This window comes from Gopherus flavomarginatus, chromosome 2 (genome assembly GCF_025201925.1).
Source record: "Gopherus flavomarginatus isolate rGopFla2 chromosome 2, rGopFla2.mat.asm, whole genome shotgun sequence".
Taxonomy (NCBI): Eukaryota; Metazoa; Chordata; order Testudines; family Testudinidae; genus Gopherus; species Gopherus flavomarginatus.
Window position 1 is genome coordinate 215,483,177 of NC_066618.1, and position 23,954 is coordinate 215,507,130.

A 23,954-nucleotide genomic window follows, 5' to 3' on the forward strand; every position below is an offset into this window, starting at 1 on the left:
GGCGCATCTGGTTCAACGCCCAATTGCTGCTGCTGCTTGTCTACACTGGCTCACTCTGACCTGAGAAAATCTATCAAGTGGCTTCACGGGGGTGGGGGGAAGTGTCTGTCCGGGTTCCACCCCGCCGGGGCATTTTCTGGCGCTGCGGGACGTTATTAAACAATTAAGCGAGTGACCCCCGGGGAAAGGCGGGCGCGCCCCACGCGGGGCCCTACCTGCGCCTGTTCAGTCGCTCGGTGACGCATGCGCCCCGGTCACCGCCCACGAGCCCCCCCCCCGGTTAGAGAGGCTGTTCTGTGCAGCCCCCAAGGCGCGCGCACACGCGGGAGGGCCCGGCTCACCTGAGAAAAGCGGCATGGCGGGCGGGCGGCGCGTCCCGGAGGGGGAGGGGACGTCAGTCAGCGGGCAACGGCTCCGGCGCGTCCCACTCTCAGGGTCTCATTCAAACCGGCCCCTCACGATGACGCTGCAAGCGGAGCCCAGGCGCCGGAAACGGTGGGGAATGCAGCGCGCGCAGCTCCGGAAGGGGCGCCGGGGCTTCCTGTCACATGGCTGGCTCCCCGCCGCCACGCCCCCAGGCTCGGGCGCAACTGCGGGTGGGTGCGCGCGCACTGGTGGCCCGGTGCAGCCTTCACGAGCCCGCCCCTCTCCCCCACCAGTGCGAGGCCGGCTCAGAAATTACCGTATTTCCCCCCGTTACTTCTTTGCGCTGCTAACATGCAGCCAGGGACTGCCTCCCGGTCTCCTCTTTCTTGGCCTTTCCTAAGAAACGTGCCAACTCCTGGGATTTTATCGTGTGGGAATTTTTAGCGTTCTCCTTAAAGCCGCAGCCGCCACAACGGCGTGGGAATCCCAGCGGTCACTCTTGCTAAGGCCATGGACAGTTCGGGGGGGGTATAATTGCAGAGAAAAGCTTGAAAATGTAAAGCAGGTGCATGGAAAAGACTCAGAACCAGAACGCGGAGACAAAGAACCCCACATTGTTTTAAGAAACCCTATCGCCTGATGGGGGGGCTCAACTCATGTTAAGGGTAGGTTCGGCAGCATTGGTACAATTGGCATTTTGTGATACGAGTACTTGTCAGCAAGCAACTGTATTGAAAACACCAAGTCATCCCATAACCATTAGTAGAGGGACAATTTTTGCTCATTAGTAATTAGGTTTATTTCAAATCAGCGTGATAGCGTTTGAGGTTCCATAGCCAATGAGAAAGCTAGCCCTGCCTATCACTGCACCTGCTTAATCTTTTCTCTATCTTTAGTGCCAAAGTTCATTTGACACTATTTTGCTGAAACCAGCAAAGAATCCTGTGGCACCTTATAGACTAACAGACGTTTTGGAGCATGAGCTTTCGTGGGTGAATACCCACTTCTTCAGATGCATCTGAAGAAGTGGGTATTCACCCACGAAAGCTCATGCTCCAAAACGTCTGTTAGTCTATAAGATGCCACAGGATTCTTTGCTGCTTTTACAGATCCAGACTAACACGGCTACCCCTCTGATATTTTGCTGAAGTCTGAATAGACTTAATAGCATTTCAACTCAAAAACCAATCTTAAATGTTGCCATTTTTGAAAATACATTAATTCTGATGGGGGCTTCTGAAAAGGGCTCCCAAAGAGTATTATAATATAAAAAAAATACTAGAATACTAAAATGACTATTGTCCAGGATTTTGTGCAGTTTCTCTGATTGGTGAAAGTAAATTAGCTTTTTCAATATCTGTCAATAGTTTTTACCAGTAATTCTGGAATATACATTTAAGCACAGCTACATCTTGCTGTGCGACTGGACCGGTCATCTTTCAACTGTAATAATTATAAAGTTACAATGAAGCTGCTTACATGTTTTTCTAAGAGTATAATTTAAAAAAAAGCTTTAGCCTATTTTCTTCCTCCCCCACTTTATTTTCAGTCATTTAACAATCTCAAGGGCTGAAGAAAAAGAAGTGTCAAAATAAAATTTCAACAACTCCCCTCTGTGCCCTCCTCTTTCCCCCCCCTCCCAATCTTCCAAGCAGCTCTGCAACTCAGCTATCAGTTAAGTCCATGCAACATTGTCTCTAAAGCAGGAGTGGGCAAGCTATGGCCTACGGGCCACATCCGGCTCACGAAACCATCCCAAGCTCCTGGCACGGGAGGCTCACCCCCGGCTCCTCCCCAACTGTTCCCCCTCACCCACAGCCTCAAGTCACTCACTCCACCACTCTGGGTAGCGGGGCTGTGAATGCCTGGGGCAGCATAGCTGCAGAGCCCAGCCTGAGCCAGTGCTCTGTGCTGCATGGTGGCACCGCAGGTGGTGTGGCCTGGCTCCAGCTGGGTGGGGTAGCTGTAGCGCCACCAGCTACTGGTGCTCCAGGCAGCGTAGTAAGAAGCAGATGTGCATGTATGTGTATGGGAGGGGGGCTTGAGGGCAGGGGAGTTCAGGGTGGTGGTCAGGGGCCAGGGGTGTGGATGGTAGTTGGGGGCGGGGGGGGGGAACAGGGGCTTGAATGGTGGTAGGAGTCCTGGGGGAACAGTCAGGAAGGAGGGGGATGGATGGGGCAGCAGGGGGCAGTCGAGGGACAGGGAGCAGGGGTGTGTGGATGGGGCAGGGGTCCCAGAGGGGCCAGAGAATGGGGGGGGGCAATAGGAGGTAGGGGCCGGGCCACAACCCCCTCCCCTAACTGGCTCTCGATACAATTTACAAAACCCGATGCAGCCCTCAGGCCAAAAGGTTTGCCTGCCCCTGCCACAAAGAATGTGTGCTTACTGGCCTCCATCCAACTCTGTTGTCTCCATTCCACTCATCTTGCCCCTCCCATCCGGTCTGGAGGATAATGTTACTACTGTTTCCTCCAGTGTGGATCATTCTGAACCCGTGCCAGTTTTATAATTTAGCATTTCTAACAACTCATAGATAGCATCATTGATAGTGGCATATGAATGGGAAGCACAAAGATCAGGATTGTGTGTGTCAGTGTAAAATGGTTGTTTGACAGAAGACATTTTAGTAGTGATCTCATTTTCAGTAGGAGACAATTTGACCATAAATAAAACGTTACTATGAGCAAAGCTAGCATAACACCTCATTTCTCTCTCCTGCAAATAAACCACCAAACAAAACAATCACTTCTCTACTCTAGGGTTCAATCCAATCCTTACAATCTGGATATGGAGCCTTGCCTCCCAGCCATACTCATGCTTCTGGCTTTCAGCTGCCTTCCTTTTAGCTCCTCTCTTGAACACTTCTGCACAGGGAGAAAAGACAGTTAATCCCTTCTTTACTGGGAATATGGTATTGAGCCCACACTTAGTCACAATCAGTGTTCTCTCTGAGAGTCACTTTCCTCTAACCACTGAAATAACATGTATTTGAATATTTCCTGAGTGTTGATGAGGGAACCCTCATTACGGCCTTCTTCCATGCCATGGAGGGATGCTGAAGACCATAGATTCTTTGACAGGGATTCTTGTAAAAGAACTTCCCTTCTGCCATTCACTTATCCTTCTGGATGGCAGAGATCACCAGGGCCAAGTGGTTTTGGAGGCACTTGCTTCTACATCTTAGTTTGTTTCTTTAGCATTCCTCCCATATATCTGTCCTTCCATTTAGGTGGTTTTGCCCCAGTTTACCCATAAATGAGATTTCTTTTTCTGCTTCCTTCAGCAGGGACCAGGATGACTTGAAGTGGGAGAGGTTCATAAAGACAGAGCACTGGTCTTGGCATCCTACTCCTGCTAAGCCACTATGTGCTGCCTCCTGCTGCAAGAGGACATCGGATGAAAGGAGAAAGGAAATGGAAGCTGCAACAAAAACTGGACCATTATTGGTCAGAATGAGTATGGTAACTGGTCTCTTCAGAGTCTCAACAAATATCAACAGCTATGCTGATTTATACCATCCTCTAACTGTAGTTCTGGAATGTTCAGATCTCATTTACTCCTTGCACTGTATTAAAATTCATATGGATAAAATATCCCTGTGGGATAATGGAACTTTAATGGCATAGAAAGTATTTGAGTTGCCTTAAAATAGGTAAAAAGATACAGTAGTAATTAATAGAGTTTCATGCCTTCTTCCAGAATGGTACAGTTGATGTTTAGTAAAATATTTAACGATAGTTCCCCCCCGCCCCTCAAGAGGCCTGCTCACACATTGTGGAGTGGAAGTCAAGATTTTCTGAGTGTGAAAATATTTGTCTGGGTATGTCATTCAAAATACTTCTGCCCCTGCATATATACAGCACACTTACAATAAACAATTACTAATGTCTACATACCAGCACACAAATTGTAATTTGCATGTCTAGACTTTATTATAATTTGGTTGCAACATACCCCAGGCATACAAATCAATGTAAATTTATGCTTCGTTAGATCTTTCTTCTTCTCCAAGTAAAACCAGAATTTAAAAAGAAACGTAGAATTTTAGTGCAGGCACATATTAACATTTTTATAGTGGTTAAGCATTCTATGAAGCCTATCCATTGCTTCACAATCAGACCCTATTTTACAAGTCACTGTCTACCTTTAACATTTTGTATGCATCTTTTTCAGGCCTTCAACACTTGTACTCTGAGTGAGGTATGACATTGTTCTTGCAATGACGTATGATTCAGCAGCAGGGTTCTAACTCTCAAGTACAAAAATTCAGTTCTACACAATGGAATTGGGAAACCAACACACAAAAATAACCCAGCTCTTGAGAATTATCTGATCCCATAGACCCCAAAGGAGGAAACGCCTGTCCAGTCTGTCAAATCTTTTATCAAGTACCTTTTATAATGTGCATTTCTGAAGCAAGATAATCTAAATTTGATCAGTTTGCTTTACTTTGTGAAGGTCGGGGTTGAGTGGGAGAAGAGGGGTCAGTTTGGATTTTGTTTGTAAGTACGTGCATGCAAGCTCTAACCAAATAAACCCCTTGTTTAAAAAAAGTTTCAGGTGTATTTTTCTGATTTAAGCCAATTATAGACATGGATTCATCTATTTCAGGGGAGAATTAAATGACAATGTCTTGTGTTAGACAGGGTGAGTGATGTAATATCTACATTTCCACCTGTGTGATCTTTTTGCTTTTCCCAATTTTCTTTCAACTGCTCCTTTAGTCTCATCCCATTCTCAGCTTCAATATCATCCCCTCTTTACTCTTGCAGCATTATCTCACTTCTCATCTGTTAATCACAGATCACAAGTTAAAACACATTCTTTTTGTGAAACTTCCAAGTGCTAAGCTTCCACACCAACTTCTTACCACCACCTTCTAAATTGTTTCTCATGGCTTGTATCTAGGAGGTTGAATTAGAAGGTAAACTACTTGGAGTAGGGATCCCGTATTGTTAATTATTGTATGGCACTTAAAATAAAAAAGGCATCATAGGTATGTAAGATTAATTAGAGTCCACTCCAACCATTGAGTTGCCATAACTTCATCTGTAGCTCTTTAAGGCAGGGACTAGCTTTTTCTAAATGTCTATATAGTAGCTAGCACAATGGTGACATTGATTGATGACCCTAGATGCTACTGCAATACATACACACTAATAATAAAGTTTAGCAGACTTTTACTATTAGTCATGCTGCAATTATAACTGAAAACTTAAAGATTTTATTTTTTTTTGAACAACCAAGTACTAAGTAACTCTATTAGGTTACCAATAACAGTTCTTGAAATATATTTACCACTGTTACAACTCAGATTTCTTCAGCTGAAAATCAAGTATGTTTCACTATGGTATTTACTGGTTCATTTAGCAGAAAAATAAATTCTTCAGTCCCATAAACACTCTCACAAATATACACTGTACCAACTTCTTGCATCAAATTAAACAGATGCAACCATTTTTAAACTAAGAGAAACTGAAATCATGTTTTGACATACTTGTCATACTTCATAGCAAATTTTCTGGGAGCTCAAAGAAATTTACATTTTAGTCAGGCAAAAACACCATACCAGTCATTTTCAAAGGTGTCCTTCCATAAATTACTTTTATTTCTCATTGAATGAGCACAGAGTCATTACCATATTAATAACAGATATGTTTATTATTACATATCCATCAGTGCGGCTTTCAATACCACTTGAAACATGCAAATCGTCCTGAGGACGAATCAGTTTTCCAGTGCTTCTTATTTAATATACAACTGCAAAGCCATTATAAATTACTGAGGAGGTATTTGGTTAAAAAAAATAAAAATAAAATAAAACCATACTGTCCATACCATGAATGTATCCCTGCTACAAAGCAAGAGTAACAACATTTATACTTTAATTCCTGAATTATCTTGGATTTTTTAAAGTTTCACAGGCATACTGTTCATTGTTTCTGTTACATGCTTTTTGCATTTTCTAGAAATCTCGTCTTATGAATAAGAATTCTCTCTGTAACAGGAGTTTTCATTCAAAGATTGTATTCAATTTAAGAAATGCATCTAGCATCTACAATACTTTAAACCAATTAAAGTTCAGTAAAAACTACTGATGCAGAATAGGTTTTTGAGATTTCTACGCTTATTGACATAGCAATAATACAATTCTCTCAAAATAAGGCACTAAAAGGGCAATGCAACACCCATTAAAAGTGTTCTAAGAATAATTTATATTTCAAACAGTGCATACATTTCTTAAATGTCTATTAACTTAATGTACGTTATCACTTAAAACGGTAAGGCAATATGTTATACAATTACAGAAATCATGTACCCCCGAAATATGCTTCCAAACTTGGTTCTTTTGTAGTTAGTTTCTAATGCCTCTAACAGTAAAATAATTCAGTATGGCTTGGCAAAAATGCATAGATTAAATGCTTGTTGTCCCCATCCCTTTACACACTTTCTGAATCAGTATTTTGTAAAGCATAATGCAAAGTATTTAACACTTCGATCCACTCTATTATGGGTGATTAGCATTAACGCTGTTAAGAGCTCTGCAGTGAAGGCACTGAAGTTCAAGTGAGTATACGGCTTCATTTTTAAGCTAGTTCTGCAGTGTTCAAGAGCACAACTCAGACTCTTCAAAGAAATTTCTGTTCTTCTCATTTTGAGATATCTTCCTTCTCTGCTCAAGTTTGTGCACTGATTTTGATATAAATATCCTCTCCAAAGGCCAAACAGTCCTTTTCTCTCATTGATATGAGGAAAGTTGACTGCATTTCATCATGATTGACAGGCATTTTCTTATAAATCCAAAAAGGCAGCACCTTTTTCATACACCTAGCTAAGCGTTATTTGCTTTAACTTGCATTACATAGTAATAATTAATCTAATCTACCTTTAGGCAAACCCGCAATAAAACACCCTCAGTGCGCTTTTTGTGCCAAAGCAAGAAGGAGACAGTAACAGCAATCTTAACCCTGAAGCCTGTGATAGTTGTGTTGAAAGGAACAACAGCCTGTCTGCACTGCTCTGTGTGGTTGAAGAAGCCCAGTTTTTCAGACTGCATCCCATGAGACTCCATGAGGTACTGTACATGTGGTTAGCTGGAAGAAAAAAAAATACTGCAATTAATGAAGAAATCAAAAGGGACACTCTTAGTTCATCATGTAAACCAAGAGATTAAATGAAAAAATAAATGTGTTCTACATAGCAACATTTTATAAAACTTTTTTTTTCCAATTTATAACACAGCATAACACTAAAGGCACACTTACATAATTGTAAATTTAAACACAAAGCTCACATAAAATTCAAAGTAAATATATTTTCTGATCCATTCAATGAAAATTCATTCACAGTATCATTTTATATAAGAACAATGTAATGCTTTGTATAAAATTTTAAAATCACAATTAGATGATACATAAGATTAATGTATGCAATATTGTTGTAGCCATGTTGGTCCCAGGATATTTGAGAGAGAAGCTGCAAGAGGTGACAAACACAAGATGGTCCAATAAAAGATATTACATCACCCATCTTGTCTCTCAAAGTTAATGATATATTAAATCAATGGGACTAAGTTATAGAAAATGAGAAAGTCACAAAGCTTACATAAAGTTTTGAAGCGTAAATGACCAAAACAATGGACTATCCCTGACATAATCAAGCCTATTCTGTTTCAGTGTAAACGTTAATACTGCAAATACAGTAATACTTTTACACACACTCCTTGTAATTTTAAACTATAGTGAAATAAATACCAAAAATATTAAGAGCAAAAAATGGCACAACACCCCTTAAGATAAAAAGTTCCATAACAATTAGTGTGGTAGAAGCCTAAGATATCCTTTCGGATCGTCAGACAGCACTGCTATTGGTAGTAAACTCAATGAATTTTTGGTTTATATCTGTACCTGATGAATAGTTAAAATGAGGAAAACTCTCTACAAGAACTTAATTATAATGAAGTGGGCATGATAAAAGACTCAGACTTCATGGACTTTTACTCAATTTATTGGCTCTGATTCAGGAAAGCACTTAAGCTTAACTCTAAAGCACATACCTATTCAGCAACGCATCTGAATGAATGCTTCAATGCTTTGGGGCCTGACCCAAAGTACATGGAAGTCAATAAAAGAACTCCAGATAGACTTACATGCTTGAAGGAAAGACTTAGGTGCTTTGCTGAATTGCAGATTACATAATTGTAAATTAAACAACACATAAAGCTCATATAAAATTCAAAGTAAATTGCTTAATTCCCCTATGATCAGGTTCCGACATCTAAGAATGTAGCAATGGTCAAATATCAGGTAAATGCTAAATGTTACATTCCAAGAGGATTACCATCTGTCCTCATCTCCTCCTCCTCAGTTCTGGGAGAATACAAAATTATTATTATTAGTACTTTTTTTGGTGGCCGGGGCCTGAGAGAGGGAGGCAGGAAGAAGGGACAATAAATCTTCAATACGTGGCTTGCATTGTATAATTTACGACAATTAAGCAACCAATCTTTTTCTTTCTAGTATGTAAAAGTGAATTTTTCAACTGGCTTTTGTTACTAAACCCGTGTTCATTAATTGCCGAAAATAAAATCCCCTTCCCCCACCTACCCCCTAAAAGATGAGCCCAAGCCCATACAGAGAATATTTAGTGATGTTAGGAACATAGGAATGGCTGTATCCTGTCACAGCAGTAATCCATCTAAGTTCCAACAATGACTAGTACCAAATGCTTCAAAGGAAGACACAAGGAAGTCCATACTAGAATAACTTGTTCATGGAGAAAAGTTCTTTCCAACCATTATCAGTTTGTGTCCATCTTATGCCCTGGCACATAAGCATTTATAACCCTAATTTTTTTCCTAATATAACTGGATCTTTTTATTATCCATTTAAATATCTAATCATTTTTTGAATCTTACTATGCTCTTAGCCTTAAAATCCTGCGTCAACTAGTTCCACAGGCTAAGTATACTTCATGTAAAAATGTTTTCCAAAGGGATTTCCTTTTATAAGTTTTAAGTGTGTTGACTTTAAATTTCATTGAATATCCTCTTGTTCTTGTATTATGCAAAAAGGTAAATAGGAGCACCAATTTACTTTCTGTCATTTATTATTTTGCATTCTTTTATCATATCTGCTCTTATTTGACTCATCTCTAAAATAAAAAGTTTCAGTCTTTTCAATCTTTTGCGATAAAGAAGCGTATGTATGCATGCCTCCAATAATTTTTGTCACCTGTCTCTGGACCCCTTCTATTTCTGCTAGAAATAGAGCAACACAAGCAATGCTCTTGCCCTATAAACATTATCTATCCCAGGATATACACTCAATCCTTACAGTATGTGATCATTAAAATGCAGAGTATGCTAGAAGTTATGTTCTGCAAATAAAATGTCTGTATTAATCCTGAGACACAATGAAATGAGATTGCTCAGGGCAGATTTCTTTGCTCATATTAAGTACACCTCCAACAAAAGATTCAGAGTAGGTCTGAGAAGAATACATTGCCATTAAGGATTTAATTCCCATCATCCTGGCATATATTGTATTTGTAAAATTCAGAACCTAAATTGTGAGAGCATATATCTGATTACTGTTTTTTTACAATCGTAGTAGAGAGGCCAGAGAAGCTTTGGGCAAAAGATCTACAATGAAGTGTAGAGAGAGAAAAAAGCAGATACTTTAGAAAATTAGCTTGAGCGACAATTCTGTTTTCCTTTTTTTCTAATGAAATTCCTTGTTCAGTGCTGGAACACGACAACTCTTTACCAGATTTTTTATGACTGTTACATGACACAAAGGTGTCAATGGGATTAAAAGGGAAGGTTACTCACCAGTAACTTGAGTTTTCTGAAAGGGTATTTTCCCCCATAGATCCACAATCTTTTGACCTATTGAAATGTAGAAATGAACATTTCAAAGAAAAATTTCAGATGCACTGAGTGCTGTGTATACACTCTATATGAGCATCTAAAAAAGTGAACTCTATGCCTGTGCTGGTTAAAAAGACAAGCCAAGCCAAAATCTCTATTAAAAGAGAGTGAAAAGGATTCAGTGAGCAGGTCTTCCACTTCTCAGAAAATTTCTTCCCATTATTTTTAAAGAGTTTGAATGGAAAGTTTCTGTCTTCTCTAAATAATCTGTAAGAATGCCTGGGCAAAGTTCAGATCTTGAAATGAAAAACTCAGAAGCCAAGTAGCTAGATTCCAGGAGGCATGATCTGAGTAAAGAATCTGGCAGTTCTTCCAGTACAAGGGAATCCAACAAGGGGGCTGACCACTATAATAGAGCTGAGTAATGGAACTGTTTTCTCTAACGTAACACTATGGCAAAAAAACGAATCTCTAAGTGAGCCTTGAACTAAGCATAAACAGAAATAGACACAGAAGATTTTTTGTTGCGTGAAGATTGGTATCTGTGGAGCCCATCTGGAGATTTCCTTTGCCGTAATTTGAAGAATATACAATTTATAAGCTAATTGAATATGCAATACATTGAAGATGTGTTACTGGATTGTTCAAAATAATCACACAGTAGCAGCTATCAGAAGCCTCTGCAGAAGGGAAAAAGGAGAGCAGAGCACACTTAGAATGGAATTCCAGTAGCCCTCTGATAAGAGAAAACAAAGGATACAATTCTGTAAAAATGCAACACAAAAGTAAAATATAAGCAATTGTACAGACACAAATGTGACAGTATGCAAGGAACACTGTATAACAGACAGGCATATATGGGTTGGGGTACCCCCAAAAATGTAGTTTTCACAAAAAGCAGTCAGGACTGTGACATTCCAATGGTTATTTTTGTTTTGTATATTTCAAATGATCAACAACAACACATTTTATTATAAGATACATACACGCAGTATGTTAAATTATTCCCCTTTTTCCTTAATTCATCCTTTAGAAGAAATCTGGGATATGTTCCAGAGAAGTATCAAACAATGCTCCTTCCTTTTCAGTGGTACCTTTCCTTATGTTTAGGCAATGCAAAAACTCCCTTACAAATGTCTACAACGACAAATGTGAATTCTCCAGAATTCACTATATGAAGATCATTTCAAAGATGGACATATAAAAGCCTTGAAAGCAACACACCAATTTAAAATAGAATCCCCACATTCTAAGGCAAAGTGAGTGGGAAAGCAAGAATCCTGTGTGAAGAGATCTTAAAAGTAGCAGAATTACAAACTAATGGTAAGAATCAGTTGAACAATCTTAAATCAGCAGCAGGTTCTTTTTTTGATGAGGAGAATTACAGATTGTTAGAAGTGGAATGTTCTATGGCAGATGGAAGGACACTTAAGGCCTAATTCAAACCTATTAAAGTCAATGGGAGTCTTTCCACTGACTTGTATGGGCTCTGGATCAGGATTTTTGTTACAACGTGTCAAAGGCAGGGTGTCTGGGTTGTCCTGGGAAAAAGGTAGTTGTTTCAGCAGTTGGAGTGTTATTCAGGACCCACCAAGTGCTAGAGCCTTAATAGCTGAAGCACCTAGGGCTTGCTGAGGCATGCATTTTGCAGCTACTGAGTGTAGGGCAGCTCTCCAGACCTCATGAGGGGGAAAGGATTATCCAAGTGGTGCAGGTGGGATCCCATTACATTCCCAGTGGTATGAGGAAGAGCTCAAATGGTTAATTTGGCAGCAGAAGTTAGGAAGGTGTCAGATGGCTACTTGGCACTTGAAGTGAGTAACCCTGACAATTCAAGTCTTTGCTAGACCTGAGAAGAAAAACAGATATGATAGTTGAGGTGTAGAACCACTACAGCTCATATTTATGCTTGGAGTGTACAACAGGGATGGCAGAAGTCTGGCCAATCATATCACCCACTTTTAGTGGACTGCAAGAATAAATAGATGGAATGAGGCCACCAAGCTGGATTTTCTGGGTCTGCTATTCCAACACAAAATCAATAACGTGTTTCAAGGGCTGGCGTCTGACAGGCAATGGGGATAAGCATCTACTAAGGATGACCTACATGGAGTAGTCTCTGGACCCAAACCACAGATTCAAAGTATAAGCAAGCAGACTTCAATAACTGGAGACAAGAAAAGGGGAATCAGAGAGTGATTTTGGCTATGCCCTCTATCATTTTGCTACCAGGCATTCCCACATTTTAAGGAACAAATGCAGGGTTCATTGTACCAAGGCCAGTTTGTGACCTACATATATGAAAGGGAGACTGGGATAGCAATTTGAAAGAGGAAGCCTGAAGTACTGGAAGGAACAATCACTGTTGCAAAATTGGAGCGAGTGGCTCAGCTCAGAAGTGGCTCAGCTCCCTGGGCAGAGGTGGCTAAGATCAAGTGCTTACGTAGGAGTGGTACACCTGGCATAAAGTGGTGAACCACAGCACCCCAGGAACTTACAAGCAAGCCAAGATTACAGTACAATATTTCCATTCTTGAAAATATGTCCTATACATAGGATTCCTAGAAGAAGAGAAGAATGTCAAGGAATGTCTCATAACAAACAAGTACTGCTAAATAAGCTGAGGTTTGACAGAGCACTTCTGCCTTGACAAAGCAGGAGCTGGATGATATTGCCACACTTAGTGGCACACCTGCTCCACAGAGCCTTTGCTTCACAACTTGTATATCAGTAGGGATGGAAAAATCCGGCTGCTATGTTGTTTTTCAATAGAACCTCAGTAGGCTGGCACTTCAGAGAAATGTCTATGCCCCATAACCTGCAGGTGTGTTTGTTCCAAGGCAAATCTAATATGGATCCCACAACATCAATGAATCAGAACATGGGAAAAGGTAAGGCATTTTGCATTAGGAAGAAATTCAAACCATAAGTGCTTAAAAAAAAAATACAATGAAACTGCCCTAAAATTTGGAGAGTAGAAAGAACACAGCCAACTTAGCTGGCTATATGGAACAGCTGAGGTCCACCTGGGAAAGAATTCTTGAGCTCCTCCTGCAAGTGAGTGTGCCTATGGTGTTCACTCCCCAAAGAAGTTACTTCTGGGACAGCTCAACTGCTGTCAGAAAAGCAGAACAAAGCAATCTGAGACCAACAAAGAGAACTAAATGTCTTTGTTCAGGTGGTCAAATCCTAGACTGCCAAGAACATCAGTGAATTGTATTTGTATATGTTAACATAGTCAACAGTGATCCTCAAGACTACCTCATCTAGGGAAATGACTTTCAACATGAGCTAGCACTAATTCCAGGAATATTGCACTAAAGATCACAGCCACTGCAATGGCAGGAAAGGAGGATACAAGCAGAAATCTGTGGCCAGTGAGTTAAGAACAATAAGAGTTTTTAAAGTATATGGGGGAGGGGGGAGGGAAATGTCTAACAATGGTATTGGTCCATTACCAGATGGTAGAATTGTCAATAGTGAAGAAAATGCATAAGTTTTCAATACATATTTCTGATCTATATTTGGGAAAAAGCCAGATGATCCATTCATATCATATGATGATGATAAAATACTTTCCATTCCAAGAGTAACTAAGGAGAAGTCAAATAGCAGCTATGAAAGCTTAACATTTTAAAATCAGCAGGTCCAGAGAACTTGCATTCAAAAGAGTTTTAAGAGGAGCTGTCTCTACCATTAATCTTGATTTTCAACGAGTCTTAGAACACTGGAGACATTCCAGAGATCTGGAAGAAAACAAATTGTGCTATTTTAAAAGGGTAAATGGTATGACATGGGTAATTATAGGCCTGTCCCAGCCTGACATCAGTCTTGAGCAAAACAACAAAATGGGTGACACGGGACTCAATAAAGAATTAAAGGTGAGCAATTAATGCCAAACAACACTAGTTTATGGAAATTAAATCCTGTCAATCTAACTTGGTATCTTTTTTAGATGAGATTACACATTTTATTGTTAAAGGTAATAGTGCTGATGTAATATACTTAAGACTTCTGTAAGGCATTTGACTTGGTATCATACAACATTTTGATTAAGAAACTAGAATGATATGAAATCAACATGACACATTAAATGGATTAAAAATTATCTAACTGATAGGTCTCAAAATGTGAATGGGCAGTCGTTAAGTGATTGTGTTTCTAGTGGGGTCCTGCAGTGACTGGTTGTTGGCTCTATGCTATGCAACGATTTTTTTTTTATGTCCTTGAAGGAAACATACAACATGATCTGAATTGCTTGGTAAGATGAGTGCAAGCAAATAATGTGCATTTCAATATGGCTAAATGTAACATCATACATCTCAGAACACAGAACATAGGCCACGCTTACAAGATGAGACACTATTTTGGGAAGCAGCAAAGCTGAAAGAAAAAAAAAAAAAGACTAGAGAGTCATGGTGGATAATCAGCTGAACATGCAATGCCTTGGCCAAAACGTTTAATGCAATACTTGGCCTCTTCTATGAATAACCTAGCTGGTGAAGTCCAACAGCAGATCCTAAGCCACACACTCGTGTTGAGCTGCTTAGCTCATGTTCCAACACAGGCCATTAGAGAAGGTATTGTCAGTGGGATTATTCAAGCCTCTCCCCCCGGGTGCTATGATCGAATGCTGATCAGTTCTTGTTGTTGAATGGTGGAAAAGTTCTCTGTTCTGCATAGTGAGCTAACAGAAATATGACGCAGAATCAAAATTGGCCTGGCAAGCATCATCCTAACATTCTGCCTTATGAAGAGTTTGTACCTCAGGGGCACAGAAAAAGTGAGAATGAAGTATAAATACTGCAAAGTGTTTCCCCACATCAGAACACTAAAAGGAACCCAGTTACTGCTGATGTGACAAAGCAACTTCCCTTCTCTGAGTACCAGGAGAACCTAGTCAGAAACTTGGGATCTATAGATAAAAGAGGCATCAAACCCTTCATGCAGTGATGCCCAGAACTGTGCAGTGATGATGCTTGAATGCCAATGGCTAGGCACCAGGTCACCTCACTTCAAGATGCTATGGCTATAGTGCTACAACTCCAGCATATCTCATCTCTACAGCACTGGTTCAACAAGAGACACCATCTCTGTGACAGCAGTACACACAGACAATTCCATGTCCCCTAGGCAGCAAGGCACATCAGATTCATGGTGCCAACACAGAGAGGTCAAAGCACTAGTGTATCAAAATAGTTGTGCAATGAGGTGGAGGCACATGCACCAAACTGCCTCATCATATCAGTGTGATTATTCTGAGGAAGATGCACCTCTTCATCCGAAACCAGTGAGCCAGAATGCCTCTCTTGTATGCCACCACTATGAGGCAGAGATGACAAAGCACTGGAGTGCCTCTTCTGTGTGGTGCCAATGTGTTGAAGTAGTGGTGCCAATGTGCCCCTCCCGTTTGTTGTTGGGGTTTTGAAGCAGAGGTGGTATACTTAAGATTACTACCACTACATGGTGTTGTTGAGTCCAGGCAGAGATAGTTACTCACCAGAGTTCCTCTTTTCCCTGGCGCTAATATATTTAAGGCCAAGGCGTTGATGCCTCTTCTGCTTTATGATGATGTGCCGAGGTGGAAGTTGCAATTACCAGAGTGTCTCAAATACATTGAGACACTGTGTTCTGGTGCACCTCTACTGTTTGGCACCAATGCATCAAAGCAGTGGTCCTAGTGTGCACTTATTATAAGGCAATCTTCTGTCCCTCTCTGCTTCTGGGCTCAAGTACTCTTCCATCATAACATCCTGATAGAGTGGTCAAATACATAAATCATCTAACCCCTAAAGCAAGCCTTGACCCTTAAGTGGAGGAAATGTCTTAACTCTGGCTAGGGATAGATTTATAGACTTTAGCAATCTGGTGACAGAAGGTCCCTGGACCAAGCATATGCCATCCAGAACATATTGCCAGGTACACCTCAAGTGCTATGTGGTGAGGGAATGGTGGAAGTAGTCTTCACAGATAAACCCTGAAAGAGAGTAATATAAAAGGAGAAACATGCTGAACAAACTACCCATACTAACAAATTACTTGAGCGAAGGAGATATCCTCATTCCTCATCAAGAGGTGAATATAGCTGGACCGCTTGGTAGTAGTGACCATAATATAATTAAATTTAACATCCCTGTGACGGGGAAAACTCCACAGCTGCCCAACACTGTAGCATTTAATTTCCGAAAGGGGAACTACACAAAAATGAGGAGGTTAGTGAAACAGAAAAAGATGGTTACTCACCTTTGTAACTGTTCTTCTTCGAGATGTGTGGCTCATATCCATTCCAGTTAGGTGTGCATGCGCTGCGTGCACGTTCGTCGGAAGACTTTTACCCTAGTATCATAACCTTAGTCCCAGATTTGGACCTTAGCGTCCAAAATATGGGGGTTAGCATGAAAACCTCCAAGCTTAGTTACCAGCTTGGACCTGGTACTTGCTGCCACCACCCAAAAAATTAGAGTGTTTTGGGGCACTCTGGTCCCCCTGAAAAACCTTCCCTGGGGACCCCAAGACCCAAATCCCTTGAGTCTCACAACCAAGGGAAATAATCCTTTTTCCCTTCCCCCCTCCAGGTGCTCCTGGAGAGATACACAGACACAAGCTCTGTGAATCCAAACAGAGTGACTCCCCCTCTCCGTTCCCAGTCCTGGAAACAAAAAGCACTTTCCTCTTCACCCAGAGGGAATGCAAAATCAGGCTAACAAATCCAACACACACAGATCTCCCCTGATTTCTTCCTCCCACCAATTCCCTGGTGAGTACAGACCCAATTTCCCTGAAGTAAAGAAAAACTCCAACAGGTCTTAAAAGAAAGCTTTATATAAAAAGAAAGAAAAATACATACAAATGGTCTCTCTGTATTAAGGTGACAAAATACAGGGTCGATTGCTTAAAAGAATATTGAATAAACAGCCTTATTCAAAAAGAATACAAATCAAATCACTCCAGCACTTATATTCATGCAAATACCAAAGAAAAGAAACCATATAACTTACTATCTGATCTCTTTGTCCTTACACTTAGAAACAGAAGACTAGAAAGTAGAAGCTACTTCTCCAAAGCTCAGAGAAAGCAGGCAGACAGAAAACAGAGACCTTAGACACAAAAATCCCTCCACCCAAAGTTGAAAAAATCCGGTTTCCTGATTGGTCCTCTGGTCAGGTGCTTCAGGTGAAAGAGACATTAACCCTTAGCTATCTGTTTATGACACCTAGCAACACTCGGTAGGCCGGCAGGGCGCCCCCCGGAGGGGCGCCGCTATGGAGCTTGATATATACCCCTGCCGGCCCATCCGTCCCTCAGTTCCTTCTTGCCGGCTACTCCAACAGTGGGGAAGGAGGGCAGGTTTGGAATGGATATGAGCAACATATCTCGAAGAACAACAGTTACAAAGGTGAGTAACCGTCTTTTCTTCTTCGAGTGCTTGCTCATATCCATTCCAGTTAGGTGATTCCCAAGCCTTACCTAGGCGGAGGGGTCGGAGCGAGACGTTGCGGAATGTAAGACCGCTGAGCCAAAGGCGGCATCGTCTCTGGACTGCTGGACCAATGCGTAGTGCGATGCAAAGGTGTGGATGGAAGACCAGGTAGCCGTGCAGCATATTTCCTGGATGGGAACATGGGCCAAGAACGCGGCAGATGAGGCTTGAGCCCGAGTCGAGTGGGCGGTCAGATGGCCAGTCGGAACGTGAGCCAAGTCATAGCATGCCCGAATACAGGATGTCACCCAAGATGAAATTCATTGGGAAGAGATTGGCATGCCCTTCATGCGCTCTGCCACCGCTACAAACAGCTGAGGCGAACGTCAGAAGGGTTTGGTCCTTTCAATGTAAAAAGGTGAGAGCCCTGCAGACATCCGGAGTATGCAGCTGTTGTTCCCGAAGCGATGAATGCGGCTTCGGAAAAAAGACTGGCAGAAAGATGTCCTGATTAACGTGGAAGGCAGAGACTATCTTAGGGAGGAATGCCGGGTGCGGTTACAGCTGTACCTTGTCCTTGTGGAATACCGTATATGGGGGATCCACAGTCAATGCTTGAAGTTCTGAGACTCGCCTAGCCGAGGAATAGCGACGAGGAAGGCTGTCTTCCAGGACAGGTACAGCAGCGAGCATGTGGCTAAAGGCTCAAAGGGGGGACTCATCAGCCTAGCTAATACGAGGTTTAGATCCCAGGTAGGGGTTGGGCGTTTGACCTGAGGGTAGAGTCACTCCAAGCCTTTGAAGAATCTGGAAACTATGGGGTGAGAAAAAATGGAACTGCCAGTTTCCCCAGGATGGAAAGGGGAAATAGCTGCAAGATGCACCCTTATAGAAGAGAGAGATCGCCAGGCCCTGCTCTTTGAAGGACCATAAATAGTCCAAAATAATGGGGACCGATACAGTTTGTGGGGTAAGGTCATGCTGGGTGCACCAGTGAGAGAAGCGCTTCCATTTAGCGAGATACGTTGTTCGCGTGGAAGGCTTTCTGCTTCCCAGCAGCACCTGCTGCACTGAGGTGGAACTATGCAACTCCGATTGGCTCAACCAGACAGCAGACAGGCTGTCAGATGAATGGACTGCAGGTCCTGGTGGTGAAGCCTGCCAAAGTCCTGCGTGATGAGGTCCGGGCAGAGTGGCAGGGGAATCGGGTCTGTCAGAGAAAGGTCGAGCAGCAGGGTGTACCAGTGCTGTTTCAGCCATGCCAGAGCGATCAGTATTAGGCGGGCTCTGTCCCTGTGGAGCTTGAGTAGAACTCGGTGGACGAGAGGAAATGGTGGGAAGGCATAAAATAGGTGACCTTTCCACGGAATTAGGAACGCATCTGAGAGGGAGCCTGGGGAGCGACCTTCTAGGGAGCAGAACACTTGGCATTTCCTGTTCACTCTGGAGGCAAAAAGGTCTATGTGGGGAAAGCCCCACCTCCGGAAAACAGAATGGAGATTGTCCGGATGGATGGACCACTCGTGGGACAGAAAGGATCTGCTCAGCTGATCTGCGAGAGTGTTCCGGACTCCTGGGAGAAAGGAGGCTACCAGATCTATGGAATGGGCTATGCAGAAGTCCCACAGTTGGATCGCTTCCCGACAAAGGGGGGAGGACCGTTTCCCTCCCTGTTTATGTAATACATGGCCATTGTGTCGTCAGTGAACACTGCAATACAACAGCCCTGTAGATGGCGTTGGAACGCTCGGCACGCCAGCCGGACTGCTCTCAGCTCTCGGACGTTGATGTGTAACGTCAACTCGCGGGATGGCCAAAGGCCTTGAGAGCGAAGGTGCCCTAGGTGAGCACCCCAGCCCAGAGATGACATGTCCGTTGTTAGGGACGTGGAGGGCTGTGGTGGATGGAACGGCAGACCTGCACACACCAAGGATGACATATGCCACCAGTCGAGGGAGCCCAGAATGCTCAGGGGAATTGTGAGTATAATGTCTATGGCGTCTCTGCCCGGACGATAGGCTGAGGCGAGCCAAGTTTGGAGAGGACGCATTCGCAGTCTGGCGTGCTTTGCGACGTGCATGCAGCCATGTGACCGAGGAGGCCAAGGCAAGTGCGGGCAGAGGTTGTTGGGAAGCTCTGAAGTCTTTGTACAAGGGAGACTATAACCTGAAAACGATGTGGGGCAAACTGGCCATCGCAAGGTTGGAGTCCAGCATGGCCCCGATAAACTCTATCCTCTGTGCAAGCACCAGAGTAGACTTTTCTAAATTGATTCACTGGTCTACAATTTTTGAGAAGTCGTCTGCTTCAGAGATAAAATGTGATACCTATGTATTTTGATGTGCTGAATTCAAATATGACAATTAAAACAACTGATTGGCTACTGTTTCTAAGATATTTAAGTTTTTACATTTTATGTCTATGTATATTGTGTAGATAGTAGAGTTTTAATCATAAATTGTAAACCTAGGTCTTTTCATGTGTTTATGGTTGCTTTACAGGATAATATTTCACCTGTCCTGTTTATGTAACACTTTAAAAATCAGCAAAAGGGTTATATAAATAAAATTTATTGTGAAACAAAAGGCAAAAAACAATTATGTACATAGTTTAGTCCTATTCAGTGTCTACTCGGCGCTTCTTGGCTTGTCTCTTGTATTCATTAAATGGAGCATCTCTTGTCACTGTCCAGCAATAGTCTGCAAGCATTGATGGGCTCCATTTGCCCTGATAGCCTGCCAGGAGATTCCACTGCTGTAGTCTGGAGCCCAACAGCTCTGCCTTACTCTTGGGTAGTTCCAAATCCCTGACAAGGTCATTCAGTTCACCTTGTGTTATGAGGTGTGGTTCAGAGGAGGAGGATGGGAGAAAATGTGGGTCCTGTGAGATTGATGGTTCAGGACCAGAAGTTTCATCCTCCTCCTCTTCCTCGTCTGACTCAAGTGAGAATGATTCTGGTGCATCAGGAACCGGCAGTCCTTCTCCGTGGGGTACTGGGCGCATAGCTGATGGAATGTTTGGATAATGCACAGTCCACTTTTTCTTCTTTGACACACCTTTCCCAACTGGAGGTACCATGCAGAAGTAACAATTGCTGGTATGAGCTGTTGGCTCTCTCCAAATCACTAGCACTGCAAAAGGCATAGATTTCCTTTTCCTGTTCAACCACTGGCGAAGATTTGTTGCACAAGTGTTGCAGCATATGTGTGGGGCCCACCTCTTGTCCTGATCTCCAATTTTGCGGCCAAAAGAAAGGTGATAGGCTTTCTTAACCATAGTGGTTATACTGCGCTTTTGTGATGCAAAAGTCACTTCACCACAAACATAGCAGAAGTTATCTGCACTATTCACACAAGTACGAGGCATCTCTGCTCCCTTTGGCTAAACAGAAATGTGTCCCTTTGCAAAATCAAACACTGACAAATAAGAGAGCATGACATTGTATGATTTCTAGAGCTGATATAGGGCAAATTGTTCAGCAGAGTGATGTAACCTTTGTTAGGATTGCATCATCCATGACTTCTAGGAATAACATGATGCAATTCATGAACTTCAGATTGCATCATTCATTGTTTTGCCTAAAAAGCAAGCACTCTCCAAACCTAGTCATAGATTTATTCATAGATCCAGTCAAAGATGTATTTTAGTCATTTCTGGTTCAAATTGAGATCCCTTGCCTTTATAACTCACTTATCCTCCGTCATTCCCAAGTCAAGGGTCGTATATACTGACCCAATAGCATATCTTGAAAACTAGAGCCAATCAACAATTTTAAGCATCATTTTTGTTCTCAGTGACCCAGAATTCGTAAAGTTGGACTACATTTATTTCAGAAGCATTTTGGCTGTAGAGCAGTGTTATCAGGCCTAGACACGTGAACAGGTCCTTTATGATGGTCACATGACTGATGACTTGTGCCTTGGAGGCCCCTCGAATAAGCCAGTCGTCGAGGTAAGGAAAGACATGTATTAGACGCCGTAGGGAAGCTGCGATGACCGCCATACACTTCGTGAAGACTCGAGGGGCCGAGGAGAGGCCAAAGGGAAGGACAGTAAACTGATAATGTCGAAGATTTACCACAAAGCGTAGATACCGTCTGTGCGGGGGGTAAATTGCAATTTGGAAATATGTGTCTTTCATGTCGAGAGCAGTGTACCAATCTCCGGGATTCAGGGAAGGAATGATGGTTCCCAGGGATACTATGCGGAACTTGAACTTTTTCATGAATTTGTTCAGTCCTCGCAGGTCTAGGATAGGCCGGAGGCTCCCTTTTGCCTTGGGGATTAGGAAATATCGGGAATAAAACCCCATGCCCCTTAATTCCTCCAGTACCTCCTCTATAGTTCTGATTGTAAGGAGTTTCTGGACCTCCTGGAGGAGGAGTTGCTTGTGAGAGGGGTCCCTGAAGAGAGACGAGGAGGGGGGGTGGGAGGGAGGGGGTGAAACAAACTGAAGATGGTATCCAAGTTCCACCATGCGTAGGACCCAAAGATCTGAAGTTAATTGGGACCACGCAGGGAGGAACGGGGAAAGGCGGTTGTAGAACTGAAAGGGATCCTGGGAGGCAATTGGTACACTGCTCTCGGGCGCACCCTCAAAAGTTTGATTTGGGTCCCGCTGTTGGTTTGGTGGGACTGGAATTGTTACCCCCTTGAGATCCAGACTGAAGTCTGCGGTTGGTATGACCTCGTCTTCTGGCAAAGTCTTGACTTGGCCTAGGCAGGGGGTAAGGGCGCTGAGGTTGGGAGCGGAATGTGACCGTCTTTGAGTCTGTGGCGTATGCATTCTCAGCAAACGCATAATTACACGGTTGTCCTTTAGACTCTGCAGCCTGGGGTCAGTCTTTTGTGAGAACAAGCCCTGTCCATCAAATGACAAGTCTTGTATGGTATGTTGAAGTTCAGGTGGCAAGTCCTGACACTTGCAGCCATGATATACGTTGCATGGTTATTCCAGAGGCGACCGTTCTAGCTGCCGAATCAGCAGCATCTAGCAAGGCCTGTAGGGAGGTCCGCGCAACTCTCTTCCGCTCCTCCAGGAGTGCTGTAAATTCCTGGCAGGAGTCCTGCAGGACCAGCTCTGTAAACTTCCCTACCGCCTCCCAGGTGTTGTAGTTATACCTACTCAGGAGGGCTTGTTGGTTCGCTACCCTAAGTTGGAGACCTCCTGAAGAATAGATTTTCCGTCCCAACAAATCCATACGCCTGGCCTCCCTTGATTTAGATGCAGGGGCTTGTTGGCAGTGGCGCTCCCATTCATTGACGGACTGTACAACCAGTGAACAGGGAGGGGGGTGCACATAGAGGTACTCATACCCCTTGGAAGGCACCATGTACTTCCGTTCGACCCCTCTGGCTGTGAGCGGGATGGATGCCGGGGATTGCCAGATGGTGTCTGCTCTAGCCTGGATCGAATGGATGAAGGGGAGAGCCACTCTAGTTGGTGTCTCCGCAGACAAAATACTTATTACCGGGTCCTCCACCTCTGGAACTTCCTCTACTGGTAAGTTAATATTCTGGGCAACATGCCGCAGAAGGTCCTGGTGTGACCTGAGGTCAATCGTAGGTGGGCCCGATGATGACGTCCTCGCTAATGCCTCATCTGGAGAAGAGGAGGATGATAGCCCAGGGACGAGTGCGTCCTGCACTGACTCCTGATCCTGGGGGACCTCCGGAGCTGTAAGGTCATGTGGTTCTGGTGCGTGGGTACGGGTTTCCTCTGTACCAGCCGGGGGAGGTCTGCTCACAGTGGCTTCTGGCATGCGGTGTTTTGAGTGACCAGAGTGTGATGGGCCAGCCGGTTCCCCTTGGGCTTGATGATAAGCCCAAGGTGTCCAAAAGGACCACTGATGAGGTCCGTGGTCCGGGCCATGGATATGCATATCCGAATCCCCATAGGAAGCACTGTCCGCATGGGATGAGACGGATGGATGACGAGAAGGCCATGGAGGAGCTGAGGCCGATTGGATTGGGTCTCTGCGTCCATTCGATCCTTCTCTATGCGGTACCGGAGAACGGTACCGGGAATCGTATGGGTGCCGAGAGTGGGACTGGGACCTGCAACCAGCATGGTGCCGGGAGGTCAACCGGTGCCTTGAATCTCCGTGCCGAGATTGGCTGTGAGAGGTACGGCGGAGCCAGGACCTGGACCGGTTCCGAGAGTACCGAGACCGTGATCGGGTTCTCGAGCGGTGCCGCGAGTACGACCAGTACCGAGATGAAGAGCGGTACCGGGACTGCGAGCGGTATCGGGATTGATGGCGGGACCGAGAATGCCTGCAGGACCTGGATCATGACC

At 43.4% G+C, this 23,954-nt stretch overlaps 2 protein-coding genes across 10 annotated transcripts in view; both read right to left on the reverse strand.

Moving 5' to 3' along the window:
- The window catches only part of USP14 (ubiquitin specific peptidase 14), a 65,176-nt gene extending 64,681 nt beyond the window's left edge, over window positions 1-495 (reverse strand). For 3 of the 5 annotated variants that reach the window (XM_050939236.1, XM_050939234.1, XM_050939235.1), the window contains exon 1: window positions 342-495. In XM_050939236.1, the coding sequence (XP_050795193.1) occupies window positions 342-357 (16 nt within the window). In that variant the 5' untranslated portion in view covers window positions 358-495. Of the gene's footprint in view, window positions 1-60; window positions 133-215; window positions 321-341 lie in introns of those variants that run through there. The other 2 variants (XM_050939237.1, XM_050939239.1) reach the window with 2 other exon arrangements.
- Window positions 496-5,951: 5,456 nt separating this feature from the next.
- ROCK1 (Rho associated coiled-coil containing protein kinase 1) overlaps window positions 5,952-23,954 on the reverse strand; it is a 191,885-nt gene continuing 173,882 nt past the window's right edge. For 4 of the 5 annotated variants that reach the window (XM_050939193.1, XM_050939197.1, XM_050939196.1 and 1 more), the window contains 2 exons: window positions 10,199-10,255; window positions 5,952-7,460 (listed from right to left, as the gene is read on the reverse strand). In XM_050939193.1, the coding sequence (XP_050795150.1) occupies window positions 7,457-7,460; window positions 10,199-10,255 (61 nt within the window). In that variant the 3' untranslated portion in view covers window positions 5,952-7,456. The remainder of the gene's footprint in view (window positions 7,461-10,198; window positions 10,256-23,954) is intronic. The other variant, XM_050939194.1, reaches the window with a different exon arrangement.